The sequence below is a fragment of the Eublepharis macularius genome, chromosome 13, assembly GCF_028583425.1.
Source record: "Eublepharis macularius isolate TG4126 chromosome 13, MPM_Emac_v1.0, whole genome shotgun sequence".
Classification (NCBI taxonomy): Eukaryota; Metazoa; Chordata; class Lepidosauria; order Squamata; family Eublepharidae; genus Eublepharis; species Eublepharis macularius.
In genome coordinates, this window is record NC_072802.1 from 35,522,962 (window position 1) to 35,536,839 (window position 13,878).

At 40.0% G+C, this 13,878-nt stretch overlaps 1 protein-coding gene across 3 annotated transcripts in view; it reads right to left on the minus strand.

Moving 5' to 3' along the window:
• Positions 1 to 721: 721 nt before the first annotated feature.
• Positions 722 to 13,878, minus strand: part of MTM1 (myotubularin 1) — a 51,556-nt gene continuing 38,399 nt past the window's right edge. For 2 of the 3 annotated variants that reach the window (XM_054996735.1, XM_054996734.1), the window contains exons 12-15: positions 11,686 to 11,778; positions 10,055 to 10,168; positions 8,290 to 8,466; positions 722 to 2,878 (exon numbers count right to left, since the gene is read on the minus strand). In XM_054996735.1, the coding sequence (XP_054852710.1) occupies positions 2,714 to 2,878; positions 8,290 to 8,466; positions 10,055 to 10,168; positions 11,686 to 11,778 (549 nt within the window). In that variant the 3' untranslated portion in view covers positions 722 to 2,713. The remainder of the gene's footprint in view (positions 2,879 to 8,289; positions 8,467 to 10,054; positions 10,169 to 11,685; positions 11,779 to 13,878) is intronic. The other variant, XM_054996736.1, reaches the window with a different exon arrangement.

Sequence of the window (13,878 nt, forward strand, 5' to 3'; positions counted from 1 at the left end):
CTGGAGGTGGTCAGCCTTACATTCTGACTGTAGGTAATGATGAGCAAAGGGAACACCAGCTTCTCCCTGCTCTGCACAATTTGACATGGAAGAGACAGGATGCCCAACGCCCACCTGGAGCACACCCTCCCTTGAAAGCATGGCATCTAGTGGAGAGAGAGACAACTGATATCTGACCAAGGGAGCTCTAACTCTTGAAAGCTCATACTTGAAATCTGATTGGTCTTTAAGGAGCTATTGACCCCAGATCTTGCTCTCCAACTCAGGTAGAAGTGAATACACCTCACTGGCATTGCTCACAACATGCTTACCTTTCAAACATCTTCCTTTACATGCAGGGAAGAAATGTAGATGCTGAAAGCCATGTGGGTACTTAATTGACAGCCAGAGGTACTGTTTACCATATGAGAAGCAGAAGTGTGACTTTCGCCTTCAAAAGCATGGCCACTCCAATCACTTTATATCCTATTCCCCTTGTAATAGCTGCACAGGCCTGAATGAGCTGATAACAGAACTGACAGCCCGCAGATTCCGTTTCAGCTTCCAAGACTAGAGCCCATAAACATTCTGGTGACACAATGCTGTTTGCTAGCAAAGTAGCTGCTTCTAAAGCTGAGGCGACAACTCAATAGAGCCGGCATTGTGTAACAGCAATTTTCAACTAGTGGTAAACACAGCAGAAAGGTTTAATTAAGCTTATAGCTACCCAGAAAGGCATAAAGAAGGAGTGGGTTTTTTTATTTCATATGACTTAAAGCAGGTATTTAAAAAAATATATAAGTGTACTCTCATCAAGTTACACTTTCCCAAATCATATTAACTCTACAAAAATGAAAATGCAGCATCCTCTGTAATGGTGGCAACACAAACCAATATCATACTGCTGATAAGAAGGCAAATGAATTTAATTGGTTTTACGATATTTCTCCACATGCATGCGCACACACCCCACAGTTGAACATGTAGTGTTTTACTTAGTAAAAACAAAGTATTGATTTGTCTATATGAGACAGAATGAAAAGAAAACGCACACACACTTCCCATGGATATATAACAAGCAGAATACTTTAGGGTTGTGAATGATGACAAATAGCATATTTAAAATTGCAAGCAAACAAAAGGCAATTATATGAGGGTCTGCATAGTTTCTCAGCTGCAGAGTTAGACTCTGCCATTTAAAACCAGCTGATGGGATAAATGTGAGCTTCCTTGTAATTCAAGTTACATATTTAATATTTCAGATTTGTCTCCCTTAAGAACAAACCATATATGTGCAGTGAGATACAGAAGAGGTAAGAGTCACGAGTGAAATTTAGAGGACAAAAACCAAGTGGAAATAAAATCATGCATTAGCAGGCTGAACTTGTTACTAGTAACTGCTTCAGTCTATTCCTGAAGAAGGTAGTGCAAATTTCTTAATATACTATTTACTGTATTAATGTGCTCCATTTTTCTTGCAATGAAAAAATACTATTTCTAAAATATTCCAATGTCCTCTAAAATTAAGAAATTTATAGCATTTTATGGACTGACTTTAAACTTCAAACCCAAAATATTTACACTTTACAAAAAAGCTATATATTTCATACATTTAGATTTAATTTACACATTATCCTATAATATCCTTTCCACCTTGTATTTTGTAAGTTACATGTACAATAATTTACAAATGGCAAACACCCTCAAGGAGTCAAAATTCTTTAAAAAATAAATCACATTAGCTACGAACAGTCCTTTGCAAATCCTATGCTTCAAGATGTTCTGAATGGACCAAATACCACTTAAAATTTTAAATCCTAAGCAAAATATGAATTAAAATATCAAGTTGCAAGGTTTGTGCTGGCTTCACAAGTGCTTATAATATACTTTAAAAAATTCCTGAAAAGAACAAATTATAAAATTTAACAGGAGACTTGCATGAAAACAGCAAACTGAAGATATACAAAATTTCTCTTTCATTGCGCTTGCTATTTTCTGTAAATAGATTTAATATACTTCATAAAAGTCTACTCCATTAAGGAAAGAGGTTGCACACACATACACAGAGACCACTATGTCTCATCTCAAATGTTAATCTACTTTGGAAATAAGGCTGCTGCTCTGAATAGGCACACATTTTTAGGAAATTTCAGTTATGATAGATTATTGCCACTATTGCAACAATTTTGTGTGTAAGAAACTATAATTCACACAGTAATTGCTTCTCAGAAGTATGTTTTCTGACAACACAAGGCAACTTTGCAGTTCACTTTCTTCTCCAAACTTCACTAAGAAGATGAAACTCCAAAGATGCATGCAAGCAGTTGTGCAAAGCCCCTGACAGTACTGATGGCACTTCACTCAATATATGAAATCAAATATGCATTTTAAGTCTGTTCAGGAAAGAGCCTTGAGAGCAAAATGAATTCATGCTCCTCTAAGATGGTGAAACTTATTAATGAAAACCATTTAGCTAAATAGATTTGGATTCTGTGGGGGGGGGGCGCAAACCCAGCTTAAAAAATATTCTAACTGCTAGTTGGATAACAATGTTTCCAGGCCATAGATTTTGAAAGGCACATAAATCCACTTGTGTCCAAACCCTCTCTTATAAGGACAAAGATTTCAGGAAGAAGCTATACATAAGGCATCACTGTTTTCTCTTGTCCATTACAGCAGAATAAGCACCACTTATGATGACAAATTTCCAAGAAGAAAAGCCAACCATTCTCCCTCAAAAGTGAGTTTGCACGTGGGACATCATCTGTGAGGATGAGGACGAGGAAGATGAACTGGAAATTTTGGGATTGTTTGTTATTTGCAGTTCTTCTAGCCGTCTCATGTAATCATCACGCAATGCCAGCAGCTCCATGTAACGCTGTTCCACAGGATTCTGCTGCTAGACAAAGTGCAAAGGTTGTTTTTGAAAAACAAGTATTGATGACCATATACCAAGATTTTATATCTGATGTTCATTAACTTAAAAAGTGTATCTGCAAGTCCATGTATGCAGAAACGTAATTTGGGGAGAAAATTTCTTCCGAAGAAATCTCAGTAAACGACACATACTGAAACCTCTCTTCAAAGGTACTTTTATGTTAACAGCTACGTTACTATTTTTACTACATCCCATCTCAAACATATAAACAATGGTCCAAACCTTCCACAAACTAGAATAAGCAGAACTGAAACATCAAACCTCTGGTCTTGATTTCAAAATCACACAAATCAGTCATTTGGTCAAACATATACTTCATTTCAAAACCAGCCTAATAATGTATACACCCTCAGTATTTTAAAGATTACATCTGTTGATCAAGGCTTTGCACTAGTCTTGGACATTACCTATTTGGGGGGGGGGAACATTTACACTTGTGACACTATATATTGAGAAATCCTTTCCCCTGAGAAACAACATGAGCTCTATAAATATATACCCACAGAGCAAATAGTCTTCCAGTGATATAGATCCCAAAAGTGTGAGACCATTTCCAAAAGCTTCCCATTTTGCTAGTATCTTTTGTGCCCGAGTATCCTAAAAGGCAGACATGAACTCAGCATGCCTCTTCTCTATCCCCATTTTTTGGACCAGCTCACCACCAAGCCAAAGCAACCAGGCAAACAATTCATCCTTGTCATAGCTACAACTGGGGAGTCCCAGTATGCCATCAGCTGTAAAATGTTTAGCTTCCCGTTTTTGATTTATGGTTGGGTCTGTTTGCAATGGCTTGTGGCTAAAACAAATAAAACTTGACTTAATTTTCCCAGTAAATTAATTTGTACTTTCACTTTTCAAAAATATACTTGTTTATCCACACAAAGATCTTCTAAATAAACATACAAGATTTACAGTGGCCGCAACTCGGAAAGATGTACAAAACGCTTATCTGGCTTTCTTCCAGCCCTCAGAGCACTGTAAATAATATTGGAGCAGCTACAGGAAAGCACTGTCTTGAGACTGCTGCTCCTTTCTAGTGGCTCACTGATAAAGACTGTTTGTCAAACAGACCCTCTCTTCTCTTTTCACTCCCAGCTGTTCTTTCAAATCTCAAGGATAAGCAGCAGCACCAAGTGTGTACCATATTTTTCTGCTCAGTAGATCAGCGTTTAAAACAGCTAATCAACAGGAAAGTGGAGTGCTCCCAGAGCAACCTCAAGGAAACCAGAAGGCTCAGTGGAGAAGCAAAAAAAGGTGTGGCTGATGTTTAAACTATAGGGCTGAAGCTCTTGATCCTAAGGACATTTCTATGACACAAGTTTGCCCGTGTCTGGCTTCAGATGTTCATCCACAGTAGGGAAAACTGATGGTCATGTAACACATAGCGCCCCCCCCCTCCCCTTTTCTGCTTAAAATTGAAGATGTGGGTTATACATCTCCCTGTAGAGGAAGATGCAAACACCAGATGGGGGAACAGTTCACTCATCTTTCCATGAAAAGAGAAGCACCTTCCTCCTGCAAACATGTACTGACAGAACATACATATGCTTTCCTTGCATCAGTATAATATCCAAAGCCTCTCTAATAGCCTGCTCATAGACTTACACACTTGAGTAAGGTCCCTGGTTCTCAGCCACAGATCTCACTCACATACATGATTGCACTGGACACCAGATTTATTACTTACAAAATACAGAGCAGTATGTAAGCTAAGATAGACTCCCTCAGTCAGTGGATAAGTCCTCTGAGAAATATCTCTTGTGTTCATCGAGACTACATAACCATTCGGCTGTTTAACATAAGACTTAAACTCATTCTTTAAATTACAGCAATGGCATCTCCAAATCTTAATGCAGGCACAACACTGGATGTATCTGGTTTTACCCCATGTTTGAAGCAGCAGCATCTCTTTAATCTGACTGGAATCTTAATTTGCAAAGGGCACTGTACTTTTAAATTAAATATTATGTATATTCATTAATGGAAAATTATCCAAAAAGCAATTTCCTGGTTATCCCAGACTTAGAGTAAACACATCCACTTGACTGGCTCCAATCCACTTCATTAAAAGTCGCAAAAGACAATGACACCTTGTGGAATGGGCAAGCAGAACAATAATTATAGTTGACAGGACCATGGTGAACCAACAGCCATTTCTGATTTAATTGTTCCAGCTCCTCTTTTCCCTTTTCATGTGTTCCCTTTGCATACAGAGTCCATACATACAAACCAGGCAAGGAGGAGGAGCTTTCCTGGCTATATAGGGCAGAGCAGATCAAAGAAAGCAACTGTAAATGGCCCACTTGCTGTTTGGGTGTGTGTTACAAACATGGCTTCATTGTAGCCTGCAGCAGATCTTACCTGTTTTGAGTTACCTGCTCTGTAATTACTTTTAGCTCTTGCTTCCTGCTTGTGACTAGAGATGGGCACGAAACAGGAAAAAACGAAACAAGAGTTTCGCGTTTCGTCACATTCCACAAATCATGAAACACGAACTTTCATGAAATTGACCTGTTTCGCGATACGATTCATTAGTTTTGTGATTCGTCAGAACCTGGAGCACTTCAACAGGTCCCTCCATACCCAGAGATGCCAAACTCACAGGAAGACTTCAGCAGGCTTTCTTCCACCCTCCCAGTTGGGCCAAATTGCAAAATGTTGACCAGAAGGCGGTCAACGGGAAGGGTGGCAAGTGCTGCAAGACTGCTTCACTGAAACGGGGACCAGGACTTGCTGGGTCAGGAGGTGGATGACAGATTACCGGCTGCGGTATGGCGTTGGGCTGGGAAGACATAGTGAGGGGTGGACGGCAAGCACAGACAGTCCCAAGAGTTTGGGATGTGGATGAGCTGGATGTTTCTCCAAAACCCTGTCAGTGGGCTAATATTGGGGTTTCCAATGGCAACAAAAGGTCTGCTGACATTCTGGGCTTATGTTGCATAGGGAATCAATGGATTGATGCCAGCCTGTCTGGCATAACGAATCGTTCACGAATCAAACGAATCAGGCCAAAGTCATGAATTTCGTGAAAACCACGGCCCCACAAAACGTCTTTTCGTGAAACACAAATCGACCCGATTCGTCACAAAAATCTATTCGTATTTCAATTTGTGCCCATGTCTACTTGTGACACAGTTGCAGTTTAGACTACGTTAGGTTGATCTGTGGTAACCCAATATTGTGAGTATGGCACTGATTATTGGCAGGAAATTTGTAAGAACATGGCAGTAGATGTACTGTACCCTGATGAACAGAATACTTAGGGTTTCTAAACTCTGTCCTGCTGGGCTCTGCCTTCCAGCTAACATTTTGTGACCAGATCTGACTGATGGACCCTGCAACTCTGTTTTTAAAAAATCTGAAGTAGATCCGCTGCCCCAGAAGGTTGGACCAGAACCAATGGGTTGAATTAAATCAAAAGAGTTTTCAGCTAGACATTAGGAAGATCTTCCTGACCGTTAGAGCAGTCCCTCAGTGGAACAAGTTTCCTTGGGAGGTAGTAGGCTCTCCTTCTTTGTAAGTTTTTAAGCAGAGGCTAGATGGCCATCTGATAGCAATGCTAATCCTGTGAACCTAGGCAGATCATGAGAAGTAGAGCAGGAAGGGTTACATCAGTGCTTAGTTTTCACGGCCTCTTCTTACATGTCCAGGGTAACGCCAATCACCACTTTGGGGTCAGGAAGCAATTTTCCCCAGGCCAGTTTGGCTAGAGATCCTGACAATTTTTTGCCATCTTCTGGGCATGCAGTAAGAGTCACTGGGTGTGTGCGGGGGGCAGTAACTGTGAATTTCCTGCATTATGCAGGGGGTTGGACTAGATGACTCTAAAGGTCCCTTCCAACCCTATGATTCAATGTATATCTGAAGTCAGTACTCTCTTGCCTAACAGGTCCAAATAAGACCTGTTACCTGGGACAGGTAAGATTACCTGGGACAGGACTATGTAGGTTGACTTAAACCAAACGTACTCTTATTCCCAATGCAAAGGTTCTGCTGTAGTAGGGTCTTTCTGATGACAGCCTGGCATCTAGGGGACTCCCTCCCATCAGAAGGTCACTAGAAGAACTAAAGCTTTTTTGAAGGACAGTTTTTAATTTTAGTTTCAGGCGGGTAGCTGTGTTGGTCTGCAGTAGCAGAGCAAAATTTCATCCCAGTAGCACCTTAAAGACCAACAAAATTTCCAGGGTATATGCTTTCAAAAGTCAAACTCTCTTTGTCCTTGAGTCTATCTTAGCTTACATACCGCTCTGTATCTGATGATGGCAGCCTGACTCCTGAAAGCTTATACCCTGTTTTAAATTATGATGCACTATTTACTTTTTAATAATGTAGATATTCCATCTAATAAATTCAATAGGATTTTTATCTTTTAAAACATTATTAGCTTCTTACAAAATGGATTTTGAACCTAAGCTTTGCTTCTGTTGGCACTCCATTAAGCAGCACTGTATTCTGGCACTGGGTGCTTTCTGGCTCATTGAAAGATGCTGGTCTTGCATAAGCAGAAGCCCCCAGTGCTAAAGGAACATCCTCCATGGCAGAGGTCAGCCCCCACAGGGCATGCAGAAGCAAGGCTTAGGATCCACACCAGGTTGCTTAGAACCAATGCCAGGTTTTTTATGCATTTTGTATCATTTCGACTAATAGTCCTTATTATAAATGTTCTGATATTTGACACATTTTCAAGTAGGTTTTTGTATAGAGATTCAGCATAAGACAGCTTCCTTTATCATCAGCCATTCCTCCTGGCTGCATCAGAGCAAATAGGAGAGAGAAAGGGTCTTCTCTCCACTGGCATATCTAGAATCAGCTACTATCTGTCCCTTTCCCTCACAGAACAATTCCCATCAGCAGCCATTCCAACAGGCCACTAGCAACGGGCATAAATTAAGTGCCTATATTTCTTTGTTTTCCTCTTCTCTTTGTATTCCCTTTTCCTTTTGTATAAAGCCTATGATGAACTGTTGTTTTATGAATTGTTTTTAATATTTGTATTATATTTTTATAACTGCCGTACGTCGCCCTGAGCCCGCTTGCGGGAAGGACGGGTTAGAAATGTAATAAATAATAATATCCTACTGTAGATATTATTTTGAATCAAAAACAGCTTTGAACACAGAGACAGAAAGGAGATGTATAAACATATAAAATAAATATACTGCTGAATTATAAAGCTAGCCAATGATAATATTTATGGAATTCTAAATGTTATTCCAGCTGTTATTTTTATACTGGCCTGTTGTTTTTTAATTTTGAAAGTTGCTTTTACCTGTGTAAATTTGTCATTGGTTATACCATAAAAGAAACAATTCACAGCTCTATAAAGTTCCAAACAAAAAATATTTGCCCTCCCCCTTTTTAAAGTTTCTTACTTGCTGTCTAATCCTCGGATTCCACCGAATGTAATAATTGACCCAGAGTTCCAAGTGGCGCATGCTAGCAACTGGATAAAGGGCACGATTCAATTCTTTAGTATAAAAGGGATTGGTATACTTTGATTTTGTGCTGTTGACTAGTGACCACAGAGACACTGTTTTCTCACTCAGCTTCTGCAAAGTAAATAAAAGCATCAGTCTTAATTTCAAATTTTTACATACAATATTACAGTTTGTCTTGCTGGCCTTTACACTTCAAGGCTTGTGCAAATGTTATATTCATGCAAACTAGAAGCCTTCCAACATGCACATCAGGAATGCACAATCCCTACCATGCACCCAACACATACAATCACTGTACTGCGTCAACTGGGCAGTGCAGGGATTTTCCATAAGTGTTCTGCCTCCATACACATAAACCTGGTCCACACATGGAAAATCCGCACATCACCCAATTCACACACTGTAGCGATTGCATATATTGGGTGCCTCATAGGTCCCCACTGGTGATAAAGGCAGGGTATATAGTAAATAAATAAATAAAACGTAAGTTGCACGCAAGTAGCAAACTAATTTTATCAAGTATTCCATTATCACTTATTTCCCCAAACTCTGCTACCAAATTACACCTCTGCAGATTGTTTACTTTTATAGTTTCAGGTGGGTGGCCACATTGGTCTGTAGTAGAAGAGCAAGATTCCCAAGGACTTGGGCAGGGTGGGTGGGATCTCCTCTCCTCCATTAATCCTCTCCCCTTTTCTGGCTTCCTTCTCACCTTCCCAGCCAACCTACACCTTCATCTGTCCCGCTGACTTCAGTTTTCCCTCCTTCCCTCCCCCTGGCAAGCCTTTCCCCGGGAAATCTCTGTACACTGCTGGCTGCAGGGCCAGAGCCAGTTGTGCAGTGGGGACATCAGGGGCACCCAATTTCCCCCACCACCCCTCCATTATTTCTTCTTTTCTTTCTCTTGGCAGTCCCCATATCCTTACCTTTCCTTGTTTTAGTTTCTCCTTCCCACCTACCCACCAACCAATCTTTTATCTGCCCTGCATTTTCACTTGTATTTGTTATCCCACATTTCTCCACAATGAGGGACCAAAGGAGCTTACATCATTCTCCTCTCCTCCACTTTATCCTCACAATCACCCTGTGAGGCAAGGTAAGCTTAGAATGTGTGACTGACCCAAGGTCACTTAGTGAGCTTCCATTGCAGAGTGCCGATTCAAACCTGGGTCTCCCAAAACCTAGTCCAAAACTCTAACGGCTACACGACCACACTGGCCTTTATAGGGTGGCTGCTGCTGAACAACAGCAAACAGCTTGGCCTAGTGAATTATGCAAGTTGCATGGTAGCGACTTGTCCAGTAATTGCTGCCAGATCTGGCCTTGATGAGTCCCCCCTCAAAGGCCAAAAGGGCCCTCCCCCTGCCTTTTACTGAAAGGAACTAAGGCTGGCAAGGTGGCAATACTGTTGTGGTTACTTAGCAGTCAACACAGAGAGCATTCATTTCTTAAAGCTACAAGCACTGCTTCTATTATTTGAAGAGGTGTAAATGTCCCCCCGCCCCGCCCATGTATTTTTTATTTTAGATTTCAGTTTTTTCTGCAAACCTGGGGCTTCTCTCAGATTTGTGGAAAGATCCCTCTTGTCTGTTCTTGTATCCAGTCTCCAGAATTAAGTATCCACAGATTTTGCCATGGTGAGAATTAGATATACTGATTAAAGACATGTAACTTTCATGTCATACCATATCATACTTACCTCTCTTTCTCTTACAGAATCACAGTTATAGAAGAATGTACCAAAGCGGCAGCTGTACAAGTGATCCAGAATAGTAATCAAAAATTGCTCATTGAATTCAAAAGCCGTCGGAAACTAGGAAAAGAAAAAGTTGAAACAAATTAAATTAATTTAATTATACAAATCTAATAATGCTACCCTAAGTACTTCGTAGTATGATAGAATATAAATACAAGTAAATTTAAAAATGAAATAAACTTTGCTACATTTTGTTATTTGTTATGAGAGCCAGTTTGGTGTAGTGGTTAAGAATGCAGGACTATAATCTGGAGAACCAGGTTTGATTCTTCACTCCTCCACTTGAAACCAGCTGGGTGACCTTGGGTTAGTTACAGTTCTTGCAGAGCACTCTCAGCCCCACCCACCTCACAAGGTGTTTTGTTGTGGGGATAATAATAACATATTGTCGAAGGCTTTCACGGCTGGAGAACGATGGCTGTTGTGGGTTTTCCGGGCTGTACTGCCGTGATCTTGGCATTGTAGTTCCTGACGTTTCTCCAGCAGCTGTAGCTGGCATCTTCAGAGGTGTAGCACCAAAAGACTTTTGGTGCTACACCTCTGAAGATGCCAGCCACAGCTGCTGGTGAAACATCAGGAACTACAATGCCAAGACCACGGCAATACAGCCCGGAAAACCCACAACAACCAATAATAACATACTTTGAAAACTGCTCTGAGCAGGTGTTAAGTCATCTTGAAGGGCAGTATATAAGTCGAATGTTGTTGTTGGTGTTATTTAGCAGCAACAGTCTGTTTTACTGGCCAGCACTTACATTCAAATGGCGTGATCAAACCCCCGTTAGCTGTGATGTGAATGAAGACAAAGTTCATTGGATGATGCCAGCCTAGGACTTCAAACTTGGGTTTGTTAGCTATAGTTTGCATTAACTGTGGTTTGGTGAAACACTTGAATTCATAAATCACAGTTTGTTATGTAGTTCTGTGCCACACAGTCAAGACATCAGGATCAGGAGAATATTCTTCCTCTGCAAGGAGGTGGGGCAAGCAGAAGACAATCCAGGGTTTGCATACAAACCAGGATCTGGAAGGATAACCATCATTCATCACATAAACCATAATTTAAGTGAAATATGGTTTATTGTATTTCTGAAAGCAGCCTCTATATTTTGTATGAATCTTAGGCAGCAAACACAGAGGGAGTTGTGCAAAAGCCATTCTGCACCATTCAGGGGTAAAAGGTAAAAATATGCCCTTGGTACTTCAAAAATCAGTATCAGAAGAAATGCAAGGGAACCAGTGGTTCTTCATTTAGATTTTTTTCAAATATTTAGTGCCATTCTTCCTTATACAAATGTAATTATACCTATATGAACACCCTGGACAAACTTAAAGAATTCCAACCTGACCCTGAATTAGTAAAAATCAGCTCTGAATTCCTCTGAATTTCAGAATGTGGTAGAGAAATTTGCAACAGGTAAACACACATCTTTCTTGACCATGCATACTTTGCAGTTCGTGAATTATTTAAGACAATTCCTAAACAATTTACAGAGGCCTAACCACAGTAAAGTAAATAAGATTACTCTTTTGTAACTGCTATCAGTATATTATATTCTGGGAAGACCACTTACTTGCTTAGACATCTGCCACACACAGTCAATAAACTGGAGGAAGATGGGTGATCTGTCAGCATCAGCATGATTTTTGTCTCCATGGCCAATTCTCTGGAACGAAATCAAGAAAACCGCACTTGCATCAATTAACTGACATCCTTGGGAATAACTGATCTTTCCACTGGACATTAAGGATGATTTTTAAGCCCCCTTATGTTGAATGGAAATAGTGTAGATGCAAATCATGAATTCTCCATTATTAATCTGTATTTTCCACAAACTGAATGATGGCAACAAGCCAAGTAAGGCTGGGCAATCCAGGATGAAGCTTTGTGTCCTTCTCTAGTCAGGTAAGGTCTATTAAGTAAGATCTGAACAGGCATTTCCCTCACAAATGAAATCAATCAATGGGATTTTACAACTGCTTCACAGTGAATCATTTACGCCATTCATTTCTCCAGTTAAGATGCTGGATATTTAAATTCAGCAACGTTCATGGGGGGAGAGTTACACCTATCCTCAACTTTAATTGGATCGTGTGTTCTGTTTGCCGTTTTTTCTCCTTGTTTAATGCCCTAAGAAACTTTATAAAGAAAATGATTAACCTGATGTGTTTAAGAAAATGCATTTCATGAACATTATCAGTTTCACAGATCATAAGGAAAGCATTAACATGGAGTGAAGTATCAACTATAATCCTTGCAGTCACACCATCACTCTCACCCTCCTCCAAGAAAACCATTCTCTTTAACAATTAAGCAGCCTCCTGGTATTCTGTCAGACTTCATTTACCATACTGGAAGGCTCCTTTATTCTAAGGCAGCTCCAATGCTTGAACAACTTGAAACTAAAAAGCACAAACAGGCTTTTAAAATGGACTTGGAGCTGTTTTCAAAGGGCATGTTAGTTTATTATTGAAGCAGCGGTTAGCTGCCAAATTTTCAGAGTTATGATTCTATACAGCAATGTGGTTTTGCTTAAGGCAAGGATTTAAAAGCCACGTCTCTTTGGTCTGGGAAAATCTGCTCAAGAACACAGTTAGCTTTGACAGTCCAAGTTTGCTTTAATGGTCTAATGGGAAACTAACACAGATAAATCATGTTTATGTACGTGATAGCTAGACACAAAACACTATTCTTTAGATCAGTGTTAAATCAACAACGGTAATGGAATAGTCTGACTCTGGCAATATGGTTTTAATCCTTTTAGTAGTTTACAATACCTTTTATTGTTTTAATACTTTAAAGCTTGAAATGTACACAGTTTTAAAATTTAAGAATGAGTAAAAGCAGGCTAATGCTTTTTCTGGGGCCATGTTATCAACACAGAAATGCTACATCAAAAAGACCTATTTCACCACCAAAACACTCCTGAAGAAAAGCATACTTAATAAATGTATTCTGAACCCACACTGAAGCCTTTCAAGCGTCAAAGCAACTTAAGCTTACCCAATTCAACATGAAGAAGTCAACATTCATATTTCACATAGATAGGCAGCTGAACAGAATTCACAATTAGACATCATAAATGCAAACAAGAATGTTGCATAGATGCCTTAAAGTGGCACTGCAACCAGATAAGGTGTAATCACCTTGCTGCCCAATGCAATATTACTACTTAGCATTTATGCTTTAGAAGGTCCACATACATTATTTCAGGTGTGTGGTCATGTTAGTCTGTAGTAGCAGAACCAAATTTGAGTCCACTGTTCCTTCTTGGTAACTCCCCCCTCCCCACTTCTGACCTGGATGTAAGGAAGGCTGATGGATCGTCATTCTTACCTGAACCTCACAACATGAGCTTTGACTCACAAAAGCTTATACCTGGTAAAAGTTTGTTGATATGTATGGTGGTATTGGACTTGAATTTTTTTATACATTAATTATCAGCTTTACTCAGTATTAACCCATGTTACAGGTGTGGGTAGTCAAGGGCCAGAGAGGCTTGCCAGAGGCTACAAAGTGGGTTCAAGGTAGAGGTGAAATTTGAACAAAGAAATGTCCTTGTTTACAGTTTACTTTCTTAGCTAAAGGGTTATAACATCCTGACACACATTTGAGCGAATCTCTTCCAGGGAAAGACCTGAAATTCTGCATCATTTGGCATTTAAATAAGCTCATCTTACATCTGCTTTGATGACAAAACAACAACTGACACAGATATCCCTGGCAATAGCCCCTCCTGGATCATTCTCTTTCCAGCTGTATGAGG